Source organism: Bombus terrestris, chromosome 1, assembly GCF_910591885.1.
Source record: "Bombus terrestris chromosome 1, iyBomTerr1.2, whole genome shotgun sequence".
Classification (NCBI taxonomy): Eukaryota; Metazoa; Arthropoda; class Insecta; order Hymenoptera; family Apidae; genus Bombus; species Bombus terrestris.
The window spans coordinates 15,128,351-15,151,384 of record NC_063269.1 but is presented as its reverse complement, the minus strand read 5'-3'; the positions used below and the strand labels follow the sequence as shown (position 1 = coordinate 15,151,384).

Below are 23,034 nucleotides of genomic sequence, written 5' to 3'. Positions count from 1 at the left end.
CATTATCATGAAGCAAAATTACTTTGTGTTACCTTTTTTGATATTCTTGTCGTTTTTCACGCAAAGCTTGATTCAAATCGATCATTTGTTGTCGGTAGCGCTCAGTATTAACGGTTTCGCCAGGTTTTAACAGCTCATAATAGATCACGTTCCACGTTCCACGTTCTTCGTTCCTCACGTCAAAATTGCCACTTCTGAATTTTTTAAACCACTCAAAGCACTGTTATTTATCAAGAGCATGCTCACCGTAAGCTTCGACAAGCATTCGATGCGATTCTGCAGCAGTTTTCTTCAAATGGTAACAGAAAATCAATGCTGTCCGCAAATCGTAGTTTCCAGGCACAAAATTCGACATGTTCAACGCTATTACAAACTATGCTGTTGTATGAAACTTGTATTGTTCTGAGTCGAAAATGTTTGTGAGATGTCAACAAAGATTTTTGGCATCAATGACGCAGTTTAGTGATAACTACATTATTAGCTAGGGCCATCTATAGGCAAATTCCGGTTTCATATTTACAGACCTGATATTGTAAATTGGACTAGCTAATTGATATGTTTTTTCCATTCATCTCCGCTTATTCTGAATTAAGTTATAGAGACAAAAGATTTACTCTTTGATTAAGTAAAAGTGAAGTGCCTAGAGCGTTTGGAAGAAATTTTTATTTATAAATTTATGGTAAGGACAATAACTCTTTTTCAATTATCAAACCGCTGTTCGAACATCTATGGAATGGATGTGAGAAAAAGAAATATTTTCAGGAGCAGACACGAGCTGAATTAATATTACTTTTCAGCATGAATAAATTCTACTGCAGTTAGAAATATTACAGGACATTGATTATCTTATTTGATATATAACTGCAAAATATAGCCTACAAATTATATTTTGTCAATTTACTGACATTATTAATACGATAAATTTGTAGCGGTACATGAGCTAGAGGACAATTCAAATCATGTTGTTGTTTTGCCTCGTATCGTTATGCCTCAATATCGTTAGGATATATAATGTAAAAATAAATAAACTCCGGGCAAAACAATGTCGCCGCTACGTGCAAGCGTTGAACAAAGACGAATTTGAATTTTCCGACTTTCCCTCGACCAGTATAAATAAACGGACGCGATCGTAAGAGTTACCAGTTCAGTTATCTATCAGTTATCAGTTAGTCGCGCGAATCAGTATCTACGAGTATCTATCGCGTATTGATCAGTTATCAATTAGTTATTAGCGATCTTACGAGCGATTTACATTGTCTTTAGCGAATCCGTACGAGCGTCTCAGCGAATAGTCTCTGTATATTTATTTATTTATTATCTTAAATATACTTGACGGTTTCAACAACGAGCAATCTTGTCTTATAAATCTCACGATCAACCATCCTCTACACAAGGCCTCTACAAATTATCGTGTAAAAAATCCCTGGCCATTTTTTTTTTTTAATTATTTAATTTGTACTTTACAATTTGGCCAGCTGGACATTTGGTAAATTTTTCTAACTTAATTGTTAAATAACATGTGGATGGCTATCCTCATCTTCGGGTTTGACTATTTTATTTCTTTAGTGAGGTCAGTGGGGTGCTTTCTTTTTAGTCTTTGACCATTTCATTCATATTGTCATTAGATCCACGCTGGGTTGAATATCGCACAAATTCACTCGATATTTTCCTGTCGTATCGATAGGCAATACTTCTTTTCGCTGTTGGCTGTTATTGTCGCCGGAATCGGCTTTGAAATACGTATTCTGTGGAATATGAATTCATCTAAGATCTTGAGCGACCGTCTCTCTCCTTTTCCATCCCTCCATTTCCCTTTCTGTTTAATCTTCTCGTTTTCGCTTTGCTTGCTTTTTCCTCAGCTGATTACGATGCGAAAAGTTGTTTACATTTTATGACCAGTTACACCGCGAAGATACAAACGAATCATGTTTGCAATTGTAATCGTTCTCGCTCACAGCTACATTTTCCAATCGTTTCCTGATCAAACGACACTTTTAGAGATGTTTTGAGACACTTGTAGAGATTAAGAACGAAAGATTTCTTTGAGTTCTGAAATATGTAATTGAGTTATTACTTTAACACACATGAGGAGCTTCGTATCTTTGAAATTCGAGTTTGAGAGGTCAAATCTATATAACTCATTCATTTACAAGTTTATAAACATTTATAGATATCAAATTGTATTCTTTGTCAAATATCAACCACATTAAAGAAATCCGGTTAGTTTTACTTGAAAAAATCAAATTTCATATGCACCAACCTAACATTAAAACTATCCAGTTTCACGAAATTTCTTGAGAAACATTAGCGAAAAATATTCAGGATGTAAAGGTCTTTGCAATATGAAATTCCGAGTCGTTCAAGACTTTTTAGACTTCTTGAAATCAAAAACTTTCTACGTTTTCTAGGACACCGGAAGTGCTCCCGACTACTCGATAAAAATTCTAGAACGAAATAGATAGGATATTGTTTCAAGAATGTCTTTCCAAGAAGAATACGCTAACATATATTGCAATAATCGTGAAATAGTTGTTCTTGAAGGATAGCAAGAATTATAGTCTGGCTTTCTATTATTATTTTGTTTTTGTGCCTGTATGAATCTCTATAACACTTTCTAATCTAACATAGTGGAACAAATTCGAATAGCTGTGATCGTAACATACGATCGTAATCCGTTATCGTTGCTCTATATTCCAAATTCTATTTTCGGTACATCCCCAATTTTGAAAATCGGTCACCCATTAAAAACGAGCGTTGGATTAATGCAACATTTCACTATACCAACTTCGGAAAAGGAGGAAAATATTTATGTTTGAGCATGTATACATATTTTTAATTTTTTTTTTTTTTTATGTATGTTTGATAATTTCTCCGAAACGGTTTGACCAACCGGGATGATTTATTATGCATGTTGCAGGCTATGTTTTCCGGTTGGTCCGGTTAAAAAGAATTTTTCGATTTGGTCCTCGTAAACAATTTTTTTTTTTTTAACTAATATTCTCCCACCGATCTTGTGTATGTTCGGTGATTTCTTCGAAACCGCTTGACCAATCAAAACCATTCATTCCTTTTGCATATCGTAGGGCATGTTATCCCGCTGGTCCATTTACAATATTTTATTGCGTTTGCTTCTTGTAAACTATTTTGTTGCAAAATTCCAATTTTTATATACGTTTATCGATTATTCAGAATTGGATTGAGCTATCAGAATGAGACCTTTTGCATCTTCCAGGAGTAGTCTACTGCTCGGTTCCGTTTGCAAAATTTCTCAAATTCAAGTTTATTGTTAACTATTCGCAATTGCATAGAATTTGTTGTTCATCAGTTTCGTTTAATTCAGTGATTCCTCTGTGATTGCTGGACTGATATCGATATGACTACAAAGCAGCAGCCTGGGCGAGTGCTTTGAAATTGCACTTCTCAGTATAATCTTCAACTCGTGTTTACATAGCAGGAAACGTCGTTCTGTGGGTTCATTTCAACCATAAGCCTACTTCCTTTGCAAAATGATATATGACGTGCTATTAAGTTATAAAAATATCTTTCTCTATCACTGGTCAAAGTATTAGGTTGTCCGAAAAGTGTCTTTCTCTCGCAAACGTGTTTTTACAACAGTGTACCTTCATACAAACGTGAAACCAAGTCTGTGAAATCTCACAGTGTTTATCTCAACAGAACAAAATAGATCGTACGTAATTCGACAAAATAATATAAACCAAAAAACCTTATGCGTTTATTACTTCCTGATAAAACGAAAGAAACTTTTCGGACAACCTAATATAATATCGATGGTGTCACGGGAGAATTCGACTACCTATGCGATAAGACAGCAAATTCCAAGCGCCTTATCATGAGTGACCACCGAGGTAGTGTCCGGTCTCTCTGCCCGTTTCCATGGACATATGACAAGTGCAACCAAGGTCTTTTCCCACTCCCGCGAATAAAAGAATATAAATACTACCCCCAAAATCGTCCAAGTCAGTCTTAATCAGTCCGAGCCAGCCCGAATTACTGTATAAATTGAGTAAAAATAAAAGAACGTGACACTTTAATCACTTGTTCCATATTTTTTACGTGACAATGGCGAAGTACAGATGGTTTATTCTTTATTCGCTTGCGCATACAGCCCATATAATTTTTTAATAATTAATAATAATTAAGAATTGGAATAATAATTAAGAATTGCCCTTATTAAGGGCAATGAAAATCATTTTACATTGACCCTGTAACATCGGTCGCTTCAATAGAAAATGTGAAATAAAGGATTTTTTGTCACAAAAATATATCCGATTTCGAAAAGCGCTAAAAGATATGAAGTAATTTTTATTTCATTTGTTTTTTATTGTTTGATTATTTTATATCAGGCATATTAATTGTATCGCAACCTTCTTGAAGACGGTGCAAAATTCTAGATACGACTAATATTTAGGCTATTTCCATTTTTAACTGCATACCATTAGAAATTGTAACGTTGGATTTATGTAGCAATCTTCTGTAAAGTATTTATTATTATACATTTATGTTATCTTAACAAAACAACATGTGAATTATTTCGATTACTTCAATTGCAACATGCATTTTGCATGAAATTCCGATATTTTACTTCGACAGCATTATGTTTACCAATCTATATGCATTATTTTATCACTTGATCTTTATTGGCTTAACGAACTAGAGAAATAAAAAGGACAAACCACGAGGAAAATTCTAACGAGTAGAACATTTCTACCTGCGTTCTAGGTATAATGATATTTTCCCCTTCATTCGATTTTATAATTGTATGCAACGAATGTTATAGAGCTGTGAAAGGGAAATTTAGCTAACGGAAAGGCACGAAATCGATCCACGTTCTCGCCACTCCATCTCGCTTCATCATCGCGGGACCTTTTTATCGTGCGACACGGAGATCATAAAAATATAACAAGACCGTTGCAGCCGGTTTTTCATCATGACATCGCCCATCCTATTTCGCAAGTTGCATCAGCAGCCACCGCTACGGTCGCCGTCTCGTAAAAGCAACGAAATAATAAAGGTACCCCAAAGGGCAACGACAGTGACAGAGAGACGTGAAATAGATAAATTCTCGCTACGACAAAGCGGAACATTTCGTACTCTGGTTTACTAGCAAAATGAAAAAGAGAAGCAACCAAAAAGATCTGCGAATCGACGATCGAATTTTCTAACGTTCTAACGTTCTACGCGAAAGCGAATATGATCAAATGTTTTTATATGAAATAAAAAAATTCATACAACGTTCTATTTTTTTCTATTTGTCAGTTTAAACATTTTTTATATCTTCGCTGAAATATCACTTCATACCGTGTGGCGATAAAGATAAATCAACGTTTTCCCTTGTTTATCGTATTTCCTCCTCAAGTTTCTTTCTTTATGAAACGTCAAATATATGTATGTATATGTGATACTTATAAAGAAGAAAGGGGAGAATGAAAGGCAAAATGAAAAGGGAGAAACAAATTTTACGTATGTACGTCTTTACGGAAAAAGCATCTCATCACGGGATAATAAAAAGAAATCAATGACTCCCTTGTTTATCGTGTTTCTCCTCTTTGTAACAAAATATATACAGTCTATCTAAAAAGTAACGGGACATATTGTTTTAATTCATTGGTTCAAACATTCAATATGCATGAAGATTTAAATATTAATTTTATTCAAGCTCTGATTTTGCAACATCGATATAACATTATAAACGATCGAGTAATAAATGAATAGATTTTTAGGGATATATTTTTGAAGTGAACTTGAGAATATCCTTGCCATATGATGTCTGTTTGTACGGTTGCAATGTTTTCTCTACGAGTTATTCGTTGGAATTTTGAATATACGAAGTGATTATAGAGACTCGAATCAGACGAAACAATGATACTTGTTTTTTATCAAAAAATTCATATACAATTGCTAGAATGAGCAAGTACATTATCACATAAAAGAAATTAGACAAGCTAACAAATACTATCCGTTTAATTGATAATACCTAGATAGCAAGTAATGTTTGATGCTCATGAAACATACTTTGATATGCAAATGCAGCCTCAAGATATTAATAAAAATATTGCTATCTAGCAATTACACAACAATTTATAAGAAATATGAAGCCATTATTTTTCAGATAAACTGTATTTGTATAACCACGAAAAAGAAGGCGGAAAACAGAAGACAGAAAAAGAGAAATTACCTCCTTGTTACCAAGCATGCCGATTTTGCAGTCGAGCAGCATAGTGCTGCCTATTCTGGCAGTGATGTTTATCTCCTGATCGCCGTCTTCGAAGTAAGGCCCGAACTTGCCAAATGCGCTGTCGACGCTGGGTAGAACAAACTTCCTACCGGGCAAGGGTCGCTGAGTGCTGCTAGGGTTAAGCTGATCGGGCTCCATCTCGGTTTTGATCGACGGTTTGATCTCGTAAAACGCCTTCGTCGACTTACCACCCGCCAACAGCAGGTTGTTCATCGGCCTGGATTGATCCTTCCTTGACTCCATGACGTTTCTTGGGTGTTCGTTATCCTGTTGTCGCTTGTCCGCGTCTTCTGCTTCTTTGTCGATTGCAGGTACTTGGAACGAGATCGCTCTGATGTCCTCGACGTTCTTCTGCTCGATCGGTTTCACCTCCGTGACGATGGTCTCACGGATTGACACGGTTGTAAACCTAATCGAGTTTTCTCTGCGAGATTTGTCCACGTTAGAACCATCTATTAACTCGTTCTCGTGCTCTACCACGTTCGACAGATCCTCATCGTCTACCTGGACGCCGTGCAAGTAGTCGTCGTTCTTGGAACCAGGCGACCGGATCTCCAAAGGAACGATACTTGACGCGATTTCTGCTCGATTCGGTCGAGTCGACGAGACGAAATCATTGTTCGCGTGTTCTACTTTATTTTCAGAACTGTTGCGTTCTGCCGACTTTGCGTCTGATCCCAATGGATTGTGTTGTGGCTCGTGAACATCGTTCTGTGACACTGTGACGGATAACAGGTTACTTTGATCCCTTTGCAATTCCGCGACGCTACCTTCGTCCATTCGCGACACGTTCACGAGGTTCTCGTGATCGGTGAGAAAGCTGTGGATAGTTTTGGTTACTGGAGTTTCGTTGTTAGTATCGTTGACGTGCACTCGAAACACGACCGCGGTTAGATCGCTGGCGACGGTCTGGTTCGCGATCCTTTCGTCCTCCTGGATACGATGGCCCTCCTCGTCCACTCCGAAATGATTGATGCTGGGCTCGATGGCGCCGCTGTCCGCTTCTGCGACAAAGAAGTGAACCAGACAAGTTACACTAGAGAGTCGTTTCGTTTCCGGAAATGGGAAAAGGGCGAGGGAGAGGGTAATTCTTGTAACATTTGATACATTTCTTGAAACATTTCCTATGTCGGTTACTACTGAACGATTGACGAAGAGAGTAGAAGGTCGGAGGGTGGAAGAAGAAATATTAGGTTGTCCGAAAAGTGTTTTTCTTTTATAGACCCGTCTTTTACAACAGCGCATTACTATACAAACATAAAACCTTATCTGTCGAACGTTGCGTTCTTTATTTTGATAGAACAAAGTGGATCATACGAAATTCGATAAAATAATATAAAACGAAAAATGTTGTGCATCCATTATTTCCTTATAAAATGAAAAAAACTTTTTGGACGACCTAATATATAAATATCTTTAAACGAACGCATGATAAAATTTGTCAATGAAGTTGTTATATTTTTGCCACATGTTAGCCACATATATTTTTCGTATTACGTATATTATACGTATAACGTATTGTTCGTATATATATATATATTTTTCTAGGCGAGTAGAAAGAAGGGAACAGAGACCGCTGGGAGAAAATGCGTTGTTATGAAAAGAAGACTATGTATTTGTGAATATACTTTGGAATAAAATACAAGAATTTTAATGTAGTAAAGAGATTAATCTAATTCATCGATAAACAAAGGTGCAAAACTTTCATCCATGACTCTAACATCGATAGCGTCCACGATGCTGATGTTTCGTCGTATAAACAAATTAATCGTTAAAATCGAATGCATACGATTAGCGGTAGACTGGCTCATCGTTGTAATAGAATGTTGTAATCTTTATCTTGATAAAACAAAATGGATCATACGTAATTCGATAAAATAATATAAAACGAAAAATGGGCATCCATTATTTCCTTATGAAACAAAAGAAACTTTTCGGACGATCTAATATGAATGTTAGACGCATGGTACGAGGGTCTTCATGTTATTGAGCTATGTTTTTTAGATTTATTTTTGAATAAGTACGTAGCAGCACTCGACAACAAAGAACTTTCCAACGGTTTCGTCGGTACAAAGTATATAATCGTAGACAGATTGTTTACGAGAAACTGACGAAACATAAGGAAGGCTGCGACGAAGCGTAAGTGCCGACAGGCCTAATAGGACATCAATATCCCTACGGTTCTTTCGTCAAATACTCGGAAGCGTTTCAAAATAAACGAAAGTAAATCCAGTCATATAACCTTCATGCTGCGAAAACAATCCTACGCAAAGGTGATCATAAATAATATTCCAATTCCAAACAAAGATTCAGTCAGATATCTGGGCATGATTTTGGACAGAAGAATGACATGGAAACAACGACACATCGTAGATAAATCCCAATAACTTAAATCAAAATTGAAAAGATTCTGCTGGCTCATTGGCAGACGCTCCAACTTAAGCGTGCAGAGTCAAATAATCCTATATAAACCCTTAGAGTGCTATGGACGCATATATGCGTCTGGCGAAAGCTATCGGTGTGGACTAAGGACACATATATGCGTTTTCTGTAAGTGCCCGGCATGGACTAAGGACGCATATATGCGTTTGTCAATTTTTCCGGACACCTACGCAGAAGTAATACTATTACGTTTGTGCGAGATAAATATAAATGCATTCCTTAGTAACAGCAATAAACAAATGCCAATAATGCATCGTTATAACAGTTGTCTACCTGTTTCGCGGACAGTCGCATCTAATTATCAAGAAGAAAATGTGTTGTTTGTGTGAAAAATAAGAGAATGCAGAAAATGCGATGTCGGATTATGTATCGATAATTGTTTTGAAATTTCTCACACACAACTGAATTATTTTAACTTGTGTTATATTTACTAAATTTAGTTTTCTAGTTTATTATCCAAATTCTAGTTTATTGTAAATTTCAATGTTTGCAATAAATAATTAATACTAAAAAATAACGCTCTTGAATCATTTAATCTCGTGCAAAAGAATTACTATAACTTATTACGATTTGCGCTTTGAATAATCAGTCAACAGAGTTCAGTCTAGCGAAAAAGTACTCCGTCCACAGCGATCGTCAGCGCTGGCCGCACGCCGTCCGTACGGACTGCATAGGCCACGAGTATTCAGCACTCTAAGGGTTAAAACCTGTTTGGACCTATGGAATCCAACTATGGGGAACAGCGAGTAATTTCAACATAGAAATTCTTCAACGATTGCAATCGAAATCTCTGAGATCCTTAATAGATACAGCTTGGTATGTTACCAACGAAACAATACATCGCGACCTTAAGATACTCACAGTTAAAGAAGAAATATCCAAATTGAGTAACAAATATAACATAAGAGTTAACAACCACCAAAACCCTCTAGTTATTTAATTACTTGACACGGCGGATCAGATCCGCAGGCTAAAAAGACATTACCCTTTAGGTTTAAACATTAGATTCAGCTAGAATCAAACGATAATCACCTACTATACACGATATAGTACCACGCCAGAATAATTTACTTATAATTCTCAATGAGAATTGATTGTAAAATTCTCCCAAATAAAAAAAAAAAAAAAAAAAAAGAAGAAGAAGGTTACGTGCCTAGTGGGGATATTGAGAGGCGACAAAAAAGAAACGAAATGGATCAAGAAAAGAGTTGAGTTGTAACCGAGAAGCGTGATTGAGCAGTCGGAATCGAGAATTGTTAATAAATATATTTAAAAAAAAAATGCCGAGTATTTCTTTGGCACCCTACACGTCCTACTAAACTACCTCAAGTATCTAAAAGAATCGAATTATTAAAAGATTCACCTATCCTTGTTAGCAAAGTAACATAAATGAAAATGTGTTTCTCAAATTATCACTTCGGTGTTTTCTAGAGTTAGAATCTTACAAAGTTAGTTAGAAAATTACAAGACGATATTTTTCATATTGCTTTATGATAATTATTTTCTTTACTGATAATTTTTGTCAATAAAACAAGGTATGTTCAAAGACAGTTCTTTATATTTTTAAAAAACCAATACCTTTGCATCATTTTGTTTCAACGAAACTATATAAATATTAAACCCTTTTTACTCATCGATCGAAAAATGACCAAAAACAACGAATTCTCAGATCGAAAAGTTTCATTGCGATAAAAATTTGCTCTCCGTTTGAAAACGGGAATATAATGTAGTATATTCTCCGAAGAACTCTACAAATATCGACTATTCTGTATGCAACAAAAATATAGAAATATCAAACCTTCCATAGGTTGAAAAATTCCCTGTAAACTACCAATTCCTAGAACAAAATGTTTCATTGTGTATGTTCTCTTCACTTTGAAAACATGGTTGAAATATAGTATATTCTCCATAAAACTCTACCCAGTATCAAAGTTTCCATATTCGTCAATAAAAGATTTTCTAAAAACTGTAAGGTCCCAAATTTTCCTTTCGATATCCATCGACCGAAAATTGCCAGAATTCATGAGTTCTCTGAATGAGACGTTGAAAAACATGTTCTTTCTGTATTTATCAATTAAAAAATTCCCAAAACTACGGATTCTCAGAAAGAAACGTTTCATCGCGATCAAAATTTCATATTCGTCGATGGAATATTTCCGACAACCACGATCTTCCAGAACAAAATGTTTCTTGCGATCAGAGTTTCGAGTTTTCTTGAAACCAAGATTTCTGGATGTTCTTTTACTTCTGTAATTACTTGCAGAATGAACAGGCTTGTCGGAAATACTCGTTCTTATATTAGGTTGTCCGAAAAGTTTCTTTCGTTTTATGAGGAAATAATAGACGCACAACGTTCTTTGTTTTATATTATTTTGTCGAATTACGTACGATCCATTTTGTTCTGTTGAGATAAACACCGCGACATTTTGCAGATTTGATTTCACGTTTGTATGAAGGTACACTGTTGTAAAAAAATTACGTTTGCGAAAGAAAAATACTTTTTGGACAACCTAAATAGATTAAATAATCGCATTGACGCATCTTTTAGTACTTATCGAAAGATGACGTTTCATCATTTCACTAAAGCGATCCGGTTCTTGCGTTCTATGAATATGTAACTCTGTCTCTCTACGGCGCGTGACTCGAGCGCGGATAACAAGGAGAAGAGAGAATATCGTAGCCCTCGGGCGGCTCCGCTGCACACACTCTATACTTTCCACGAGACTTTCAAGTGAGATACGCGTCATTTGTAATTTCACGTCGAAACGAATATCTCGCGAGCGAGAACTCGACCCAAGCCTCTTTTTCCATGGTTGCGTTAGGTAGTTGGCGTATCGACTCCTTTCTTCCAACCTTTACACGAGCACGTACCGACGATTTACTCTTCTCAAACTTCCATTTTGTACGCCTCTCCGTTATGTCTTCTGTTCTTGTTCAACTATGTGTGATATGAGATTAATGAAAATTATAATACACCTGTGATACTCGGATTTAACGTAAAATACAAGTGGATGAGGGATTTGATGTATACATTTGAATGTCAGGGACTTAATATGTAGATAAGGATACAGAGCGATATATACTGGATTAATTAGAGCTGAGAAATGTGTTCTTGTTAATGGATTTTACGTAGCCTTATTTAACAATTTATACTATAATAGATTATAATAAATATTCGGATTTGAATATTTTATATTTCTCTCCTATCTTTTTCTTTCATTTTTATATATGATTACTATCTATAAGAAAAGTTATTAATTAATAATAATAAATTAACAGTTAGGTTGATAATAATGAGAACAGCATGTATATATTTCGGGACGAAAGAAGAATTTTTTTTTCTTTTTATTTCGAAGTAGTTTACAATCAATTCTCATTGAGAATTATAAGCAAATTATTCCGGCGTGGTACTATAACGTGAATAATAAGTGATTATCGTATGTTTCATTCTAGCTGAATCTAATGTTTAAATCTAGAGGGTAATGTCTTTTTAGCCTGCAGATCGAAAGAAGAATAAATTTATTCCAGTCGTATTACGATAAAATATATTAAACGAGATTGAAGAATTCAAATTTTATGAGCGCAATTAAATTTGTACGGGACGTCTGACAATTTTCTGGCCCAACAACTACATTATATAGGTAGTCGTTAACGTTGCGCTATCATATGAATCTTAAATTCAAAAATCCTGATTACTTAACACACATTCAACCTTCCATTTTCTTCGTCCACATTCTTCTCCTTAAAACGTCATCTAAGAAACTTCATTTCTCCTTAAAACGTCATTTAAGAAAAATTTAAAACTAAATTTTTGAGAAATCCAGAATGAATAAGCACGCGTGATTTCTAACGAACATCTACTTTATCCTTAGTCGAAATTCTATAGTTTATATTTTATTCTTTTGCAACAATTAATTCCAACGTTCTTCAACTTTCGCTTGAGTGCCGCTTCAGGAGAATTACCGGAAGTTCTAGAGGAAGTAGTTCGTCTTGTTACGCATTCTTTCCATACGTTGGCGCGAAACTCACGCCATTTACCGTAGGAATTATAACGCGGATTAAAATTTCGTCGCATTCTTCCGTGGCCGGCATTCACGAAACGTTCTCGCTGGAATGCCCTTCCGGAACGAAATAGCCGCCATGGCGGCCGGAAAAATTCCAGACGGCTGTCGCCCGTGGTAACAATGCTACCATCTAATTTCTTTTCCTCGCGGTCTAGCGTGTTCTCCCTTCCGTTGAAAAAATATCATCACACTCTGGAAACTTCATTTTAATGCGTTCCATTGGATGGTGTTTTCTTCTCTTATTTATTTATTTTTATTAGGGAAGGCGATGTTGAATAAAAGAATTTATTTGTAAAATTAAAAATTTGCTATTATAAATGAAAAGCAGAAACACAACTTCATGAAATTTCCAACCTCGCGTCAATAATTAAATTTTGATTTCGTGAATATTAATTTTTACATTGATCTATTTATGCAGTACGTTAACACTTTGCCATCCACATAAATATGCTAGTAACTTTATCCAGTTGCCGGTGTTTTTTGGTAAAAAATTTCAAGATGATAAACTTTGCGTAAAAAGTTGACTTGCGCGTGACACCAACGTAGTATCAGCAGACACTAACATTTGGCCTGCGCTTGACAACGCGTTGGTGTCACCCCACGTGAAAATGTTAATTTATCTTTCTATGAAAGAAGTTCCGTTGTTTGATCGAGAGAAAAAGAGGCGGTTTGGAAAGTAGCATAACCTAAAATTGGAAGAATTTTTAAAAAATCCAGGTAAACGGGTAAAAATTTTAAAAATAATTTATGTTTTTATTTCTGTATCGCAATAGCTATCATTTTATTCTTTGCATAAATCTATCATACCGTTCTGAGCCGAAAAACCTTCTTTGCACTTTCTTACATGGACTAGGGATAAAACCAAAAGAACATCTTAAACCTATCGATTGTATCTAGAACTATCTTCTAGTTACTATTTATTGTAACTAGCGCATCTGCATATGGATGAGGAGCGCGAACTCACATTGTTATTTTCAACAAATTATCTAATTTATTTGGATAACTAATTTAGGTTCTTAGAAAGATTATAAAGAGTTTTAAGTTTTTAGGTATGCGTTTATGATAATCTACTATTTTCGGCTCACAACCAACTATGTTGAAGAAAGGTACAAGAAGGAAGAAATATCTTAAATCTTATTGTTAGGTCAGATGCTTGCATATTAATTTGCAAGATATTTTGAAGTATATGCTTACATAAGAAAATAATATTTCTTCGAGTCTTAAAATTTATCTCTAAAAGGATTTAATTCCAATATTTTTCGAATATGTCTGAAAATAGTAGAAATTCAAAGAAAGCAAAAGAAGAAAAAGAAGCTTGGATACCACTGTGTAAAGTCATACAAAGTAGTATCATGGAGATTTTTGTTACTATTGCAAGGGAGAGAATAAAGATTGGAGGAATGCTGGCACGATTTTTAAAGAAACGAGGATATTTACGACGCTGCACCCTCTTTTCGACGATGTTTCATGGAAGATCAAAGAGAGTACCGGTTTTTTGTTTTTCAGAGTTACTGTCTAAACTGGATCTTCATCTGATAGGTTGATATGTGCTGTTTTCAACTAATCACAATTGTAATACCAAATTTCATAATACAACGTCCAACAAACTAATGGTTAGATACTGTGAAAAATCGTATTTTTATGAACATAACTAGAGAAACGGAATTAAATAAAGATTTACTTCATCTAGTAAATACTATCACCGGTACTATACTTTGAATATTTTTTTTATTTTTACATATCATATGTATTGTCCCACTTATAAATTTTCCATAAATGCATTATAATCTGTAGTCTATTAATAAATAAAGACATGTTTGTAAGGTAACTTGAAATTTGTGTCATCATTAGACTGAGGATATTGATGCACTTACTTGGAAATTTAAATATACAAATACACCAAGAATAAATATAATATACAAAATTGCATAAAATATCCAAAGTAAAACGGTCGCTATAATATTTGGAGTGTAAAACAAATATTTATTTAGGTTCCATTTCTTTAGCTGTCTTTATTCGCAGTCTAGTCATAGCTAATACATCATTTGGGACATGTCTTAAACGAAGAACCAATTGTAAAAATCATTTAGACCGTATGCTAGGGTTATAATTCCTGCAACAATATCGTGGATTGATCTATACAAAATGGCATGTTATGGAGTGGAAAAAAAGACGGATGAAAGAAGCGAAGGACGTGCGAAAAAGTTGTACTAATTTGCCGTAATTGCAGGCCGAAGAAAGGGCGATCAGTCACGTAACTTCGCTTAATTGCGGAACAGTGCACATCGATCATAATTTTTCGCGATTTGCAGCTCCTGCTCGCCGGCGAATTTCGCGGATTATTTTTGCCACTCTCGTTTGTTCGCAACCAAAATTTTTTCCCTCGTTATCAGACCGATTCCTCTTCTTTCTTTTCGCGCAAGCCTCTTTCATTACACTGCTGATATTGCGGATATTGAAGGAAAATGTTTACCGTGACGTTATGGATCCGCAAAGCGAGCTTAGCTCGCGCCAGAAGCAGAGACAGCGCGATTACACGTCAGGCTAATCGGAAGTTGCGGAGAGGAAATCGTTGAAGAGCGATCGTAACTACGGAAATGAGAGGAGAACATTTTGCAGAATCGTAGACTCGTTCAAGCACTGAAAAGTTAGCTCCCTAAGAGTCGAAAAACACTAGCGTGTTGAGAAGTGTTTTTCAGAATCGAGGTTGGGAGTAAAGTTGGAAGTAAGATGAAAGGACTCAGGAAACTTTTCATCAAAGAGAAATCCAAAAATTAGCTATAGGGTAGTGGACAGAAAATGTTCGAAGCTGATACTGTTATTGATGAATAATATAATATTAGTATATATCTTAGTTATTAGTATTACTATTTAGTGATATCTGGACTAGATATTGTATCTGTTCATTGTTCTTGCCAAATATTTTTGTTTTGTAACATTATGGTGTTCTTCGCTTAAGTTTACCATTTAAACTGTCTTTTGTTCCCTACTGTATATTAAGTATACAAGGAGGCATTGTTAAATTAAGTAGCTAAGGTTACATAGAATGTCCAACACTGTGAAGAATTCATTGAATTCGCTGCTTTTATTCTTGCTTTCATCTACGAATGAAAACACCGATTATCCGCAGTGTTTCTCCAAATGTCCAAAGTAAAATAGTTTCAGTGTTAACAAAAATGAATGATAACTAGTATTTCCAATTTGTATTTGTCCCTGTTGTATACAACTTTAAAGAATGGTTTAATTAACACGTTGACTGCCAAGAGTGTTTTCAAGGAAATCTCAGTCAGGCCACGCGTACCGCAGTACCAAGTGTTCTCTGCTAGGTACTCCCATCGATATTTTAGTAATGCGAGTCGCACAAATGGTGGTCTCAAGAATGATCTCTCGTTTCGTTTGTTCGCAACATTAAAACCACTAGCTGTTGTCGAATATAATGAAGGAAAGTGTGGTATAGGTTTTCCGGCCAAATGGTTTCTTATGCCACCACAATTAGGAAAGAAATCAAATGGAACAAAAAACTTGGCATTCAGCTCCTTCTGGGAATTTCTGTTGACGCTTTGACAATTTACAAAATTGCATCAAGGAAGAGTATAAATATTAGAATATTTGGAGAATTATTAGTTGCAAAATTATTAGGGTTGTCTGAAAATACAAAAAATCCTTGTCTTCGACGGAGTCAGCATAATATTGCCGTTCGGAAAAATGATTCCGGAAGAAGCATTAGACGCGCATGTAAACTATGTTATGCAAATAAAAGACGTCGAACAAAGACACGAGAGAATTTAAAGAAAACAACAACTTATTGTCCAAATTGTCCCCACCAACCTCAGCTATGTATAGAATGCTTTAAAGTTTTACATTCTAAATATTTTTTTTAATAAACCATTTTCGTATTATTTTTATAACAATTCAATAGTTTTATTATTTCTTTTGGAATATCTTTTCAAATACCTACGACGATCCTTCGTAAGTAATCAAATAAGCGACATCCGAATACGGGTGACGCGGCCCTACCGGAAACTGCTGTCATCCGAATACGAGTGTCGCGGTTAACGTGTGTGGTGTCAACGTGTTAATAGAATCATAAATTTAATATATTCTATTTTGAATGTACTATATCTAATTTAAATTGAATATAATTTTTGGTAGATAATTAATATAATAATAATATCAGGATCTTCTTATTTAGAAATAAGACAATTGCTATTTAATGCTAAGGGGTAACAGGAACTTAATTGCTTTTCGACATAAATCACAAGACTAAAATATTTGTAACTCGGTCACAAAATATCAGTACGATGTTTTATCTTCGATGATGGACGTGATTAATCTTTGGTAGGTCAGTTGTTTGCGCGTAAACGAATTTCACAGATTATTTCCGGCCGACGCGGTGGGCAGTGTCATAAAAAGCGACGAACTGTGATCTCTTCTCGTGTTATGTGTTTTTTTCACTCGATCAATGGAGCACGGTGAACGGTCAAAGCATTCATCGGCCAGCCGAACAGAATCGCTTACGCAGCGATACATGTGACCGGAGTAAATAATCGCGTTCGTCGCGAAAATTCGTCGGACTTTGCACGTCACCGACAAAAACCGATAGAAGAGCCTATTCAGTGATACGATGGCAAAATTACACTATCACGTCAATTCCATTCTGTTGGAAGATGCAAATGAATTGAGTATCTATTATTGTCTTTTCCTCCTGGATTTCCAATATTATTAATGGTTTATATATGTATATTGATAGAATATTTAGGAAAATTATAGATTATAGGATGATATTCTATTTTTAAAATGATAATTGGAGTGTCAAAGCAGGGCACTGTTTCTTTAAAATTATTAATATTTCGAGTAAAAGTATTGTTAGCGATCATCGTTAACACGGTTTGTATCACAGCTGTGGTATTTCGTTTAGAGAGAATCTGGGCGATTGCATGAAGGGATACTTCACGTCTAGATGCACTGGCTAACTAGTCGAAACTCTAAACTCAGCATAGAAAATAAACTAAAAATCCACAAAACGATAATAAAACCAATTTGGACGTACGGAATACCACTATGAGGGGTAGCAGCAATGAGTCGCATAAATAAACTAGAGTCGCTACAATCGAAAGTACTGAGACAATAGCCAACGCCCCATGGTATGTCAGAAACGAGGAAAGACTTACAAAATACCAACGATTAAAGAAGAAATCGGCAGGTACGCAGAAAAATAGAAGGAAAGAACGACAACACACCCAAACCAGCTGGCTGCTGAAGCGAGCAAAACTCTTATAGAAAGAAGACCAAAAAGAAAACACCCCATTAACTTCACTAAAGAAATAAAACAGTCAAACTCGAAGATGGTATCCCGCTGAGGATAACCATCCACGTGTTATTCAGCAATTAACACTTTACTGACCGCTAGCGGTTCAACAGCATAGCAGCTCGGGCACAGATTCTCCCTGGCACCGGCTTTGTTTTGGTTTAGGCTCTCCAATACCATTCTTTTCGTTCATCGCGAACGGTAAGTTCTTCAAATTCGTATAAAACTATGGGAGCCTACAAAGCAACGGAACTGACGCAACTGAGCAAGGTACCTTAGTACTAAATAACAAATTACTGCTCGAATAATGAGAAAGATTGTCGGCGACATAAAGCCGATTAATAAGCTATCGGTCGATAAAATGTTAAGCTAGAAAAATTTACCAAATGTCCAGCTGGACAAATTGTAAAGTACGAATTAAATAATAAAAAAAAGGAACTTCACGCCTAGAAGATCATTTGAATTCCTATTACATACAACCGTGTCATAAATTAAGGATTCCAAACGGTCACGTCTTGCTACTTTTCTTTTTGTCTACTTTTGTCATAGTCATCTAAGAGGCCACCTTTCATGATTCCTGCGGGTGGGAGAGGATCACGAAGTTTCACGGAGATGCTAATTGCTCTTTGTTTTTATGGAGGCACGCTAAGCAGCAATCTTGAAGACTCTCGATCAGGAGGATGACTCTTGGAGGAGGTAAACCAGGAAGGAAATTGTAGTTCAGAATTCATGTCAAAAGCCGAGAATGTACCACCAAGCTCACGTAGTTCAGAAAATTCATTAGTCAGTAAAATTCACCAAATAGCTGAGTTTCATTATGCTCCAAATAAGTCCATCTCATTCAAGGGACTCACTTAGAATCACGTCTTTGAATAGGTCAAAATTAGGTGGTTCTTCAGGCGCTAAACGGTATATATTGTACAATAAGCAAGGTCAGGAGAAATTGCTTAAATTATCGAACGCAGCAATCTTCTAACCCTAACAAGTATTTCGATCCATCAGTGTGATATTAAAAAAATAAAAAAAGTAGTAGTTGTAGAATCTTTTTTTCAAACTACAAACGTTTGGAAATCTATTGACTCCTAGTTCTAAATTGATAGTCACCGAATTGAAACAATTATTTAGAAAAATATAAAGGATTCAATAGATTCAATAGATCTATATATATCAATATCAATATAATATATCAATAGATCTATATATAATATATATAATAAAGATTTCACATATTCCAAGAAAAAATATCTACATCTTTTGTTGTATGTAAATAAAAAGATATTATAAAACACAGTAGAATGTTTACCAGACGGCATGGCAGTGATCATGATGGAGACAATGGCGACGACGCCGAGCGCCGATGCGGTCGGCCGCATTCTCCAGCCGGTCATATCGAGGATCCGCTCGCTCTCAGCCTTCAGGGATCTGCTCCATTTTGTTCATCTTCGTTCTGCGTAAAAATGAATTTTTACAGATTACAATTATTTGGCGTTAAAATATTAAAGAATATTATTAGGTCGTCCGAAAAGTTTTTTACGTTTTATAAGGAAATAATGGATGCACAACATTTTCAGTTTTATATTATTTTATCGAATTATTTTGTTCTATCAAAATAAAGATCACAACGTTCGACAGATTAAGTTTCATGTTTGTATAAAGCTGCATCGTTGTAAAAGACGCGTCTGTAAAAGAAAGACACTTTTTGGACAACCTAATACTATTATTGTGACGGATTCATATCATTAGTTAATAAATTATTGTAAAGAACGTTCAGAGGTTCGACCAGTAAATTCATCGATTATTTATTAAATTTCATAAACAATATGCTTTGAAAATATGAAGTGCTTTCTATCGATATTTTTACCCTCATTTTAATTACGAAGAGTTAGTCTCCTTATACGGATCAGAATGTTAATAAAATTTCGCTGTCAAGGCGTGTCTTAGCCAACGTTTAATTAAGAGAAACTTTCTCAAATGAAGATTTTTAAACTTCCTATCGAATGGGAATCGAGCCAATGTAGTGTATTTTCAAACAATTGATATTTGTTGTTGGATTCCGATCCTTCATAATACTCAGAAAGTGCTTCTAAAATGTTAATTAGATTTATTATACGTTAAAATAAATTTCATAATATATGGATAATAAATTAAACGATTTTTAATATTTTATCGTAGTCTATAATTCTTGTCATTTTTTAGGATTTTGTAATATATCATGGAACTTTTATTTTATTCTGCATCAAGTTATATGTTCAATCATGATATACGCATATATAAATTAAAAATGGTTTTTGAAGTGTAGATTGTTATATTTTTGTTACATTAAATGATTCTCGTTATTTCATAGAATTCTCTGATACAAATGCTCTGAAACTTTTACTTTATTCTGTTCTACATCAAATTTCATCTTCAGCTATAATGTGCATCATATTTAAAACGAATGAATTTGAAACTACAATAATACGAATTAATATCAAAATTCGCTTTGCGTATCACGAAATTCTGTATGTATCATGAAACTCATTTTATATATCTATATCAATTTAAATCAAACTTTACATAAAACTATAATATTCATACATTAGTATTCATTGCTTTTGAAGTGGTCACCACTTCTACGAAAACTCTACATCTGGTCTTTTTAGTTTTCTCAAGCGCTGAAGCCATTGACAGCATATAGACAAAAGACTGGCATGAAGGCAGACCATAAACAATAGACAGGTGACGTTGGCTTCGGGGTTTTTCAGTTATAAGGTAACACTGCTAACGTGCGGATCTGGACCAGCTCAAATTGTATTCCTACTTATTATTACACATCTCTATCAAATTAAATATATATGTCGGAGATGTAGGGACATCGAGTCTTTCTTTAGGAAGATCCCCAATACTTGGGCTCGAGGTGACATAACTGGTCGCCGAACGTAGCCACGGTCACGGGATGAACGAAATGTCTTACAGAGGAAGTACCGATGTTGAGGGACACAACAATCAAGTCTCGATCAGGAGCAATGTTGGTTTGTGCAGGACTGCCTAGTTACGGCGCTTGGGAATTTGTTGATATTCCCGATCAATATGTAATTGACAAATGTGACTGTATCTGTCTTTTATTTTGCAATCACCTTGGAGAGTTTACTGATATCGTCTGGGCAGTGAGTCTGAAAGTAACCCTGCGTCTGAGTTAACGTGTCCGCGTGCTACCAAATATATTCTAACGTACAAAGAGTTTTCCCATTGACCGTGGATTCGTTATTGAGCCCAGGAACATTGTCATTAGCTTTTGTTATACTTATTAATTATTACGCGCCTAAAATTTCTAACGAAAACCCGACATATATATATTTTGTACCATACACTTTATCCACGCGTTTTCTCTCTTTATACATCTAATAACCTCAACAGTTGCAAATGATCGAGGTATTACATTGATAGTAATGATTCTTATTATTTCACAAAATTTCCTGCTGTATATATTACAAAACATTTACTCTATTTGAGATCAACGTAAAAGCCACGTTTATAACCCATCACGTCACTTCAACATGCACTAACAGAACCGAAAATTCAAAAACCATTCGATATCTCCTATATCACACTAATATCTCAACGATTAAATCCAGCTACTCTACAAATTCGGACGAGTAGTGGTACATGTCCTAGCCAGATAAATTTCACCTATCATTTTCATCGATGTATCAAAATTACGGTCTACCATTCAGTGTCGACTTGTTAGCGAATTGGAACGCGTGTGTTTCGATGGAAAATTTGCGGGAGGACGCGATAGTTGCGACCAGAATAGATGACATTGACAAGAAAATCATATATATCTCGAAAATTTCAACTGTATGGGATCCCACGGGATTTTATGAAAAGCGCTATTTACGCAATAATGTTTCAACCGCCAGCTAATACGCTGTGCGTACACTTGTAACATTATTAATATGATGAGTGTGCCACATAAATTCCAAATACACAGGAAAGATCTTCGTACAGTACTTTTCAAAAATATTTAGCCCATTCACTACCAACCACGAGATATCTCGTAGTAAGCATATGTATTGATATACGATAAGACTTCCGATTATGACGGAATTATGACCGATTATTTGCGTTACAAGTTTAGAGCATTCGAAGATGGTATTCCATTGGGGGTAGCCATTCATATGTTATTTAGCAATTAAGTAAGAGAAATTTACCAAATGTCCAGCTGGACAAATTATAAAGTACAAATTAAATAATGAAAAAAAGGAAAAGGATAAGTTTAGATCGATTGCAATTGATCACGGAATAAGTTTTAGCTAGAAATTATTAGGAAGGATGAACGGAAATTTTATATAATAATATTTTATGTATAATAATATTTATATAATAATATATAGATTGTGTGAAATGCCATGTTTTCTTTAAAATAAAATCTTGGCGCCCAGGGCAAGACGCGCTAGATTTGCTTGGTAATGAATGGAAAATTGTATGAATTTGTTATGTGTGTGACACGAAAACTTTCGAAATTCCATTAGATCATATTGATAAACTTCAAAATCGAAGAATGTAATATTTAGAGATTCACGAAAGAACTTGAATACTTGTAAAACTTGTTATGAATATATTACGTGCCTTTGCTATTATGATTACTGACTATTATGATACTGCATATTGATCACATTTGAAACTATTTTGAAAATTTATATAGTTCAAAGATATTTATCAAAAGTATACAAAGAAACCTAAAATATTTAAATAGTCAATTATACGTTAGTACATTCCTCAAATGTTTTAATATTTTCCGCAATAACCCATTTGTGAAAGACTAACGACTAATAAAAACGCTGTTCAGAAACATTACATTTGTAAGAGTTTATGTCGATCGGGCCCGAAAAGGTGTCTAGGCCCGAAAAACTTTGAAAGGCCGACAGCGTTATAAACCACTCTGTAAAAGAAGCAAATTTTTACCCTTTACCCCTATCTTGAGC

The 23,034-nt window shown here is 35.1% G+C and overlaps 1 protein-coding gene and 1 long non-coding RNA gene across 4 annotated transcripts in view; one reads left to right on the top strand and one right to left on the bottom strand.

Annotated features, from left to right (window-relative positions):
• Positions 1–23,034, bottom strand: part of LOC100648546 — a 396,941-nt gene that overhangs the window by 84,056 nt on the left and 289,851 nt on the right. For all 3 annotated transcript variants that reach the window (XM_048409433.1, XM_048409444.1, XM_048409440.1), the window contains 2 exons: positions 19,374–19,517; positions 6,197–7,260 (listed from right to left, as the gene is read on the bottom strand). In XM_048409433.1, coding sequence (XP_048265390.1) covers positions 6,197–7,260; positions 19,374–19,458 — 1,149 coding nt within the window. In that variant the 5' untranslated portion in view covers positions 19,459–19,517. The remainder of the gene's footprint in view (positions 1–6,196; positions 7,261–19,373; positions 19,518–23,034) is intronic.
• LOC125385811 lies at positions 1,109–5,252 on the top strand. Its single transcript, XR_007225467.1, has 2 exons — positions 1,109–1,412; positions 4,799–5,252. It is a non-coding gene; the product is annotated as an uncharacterized LOC125385811 (long non-coding RNA).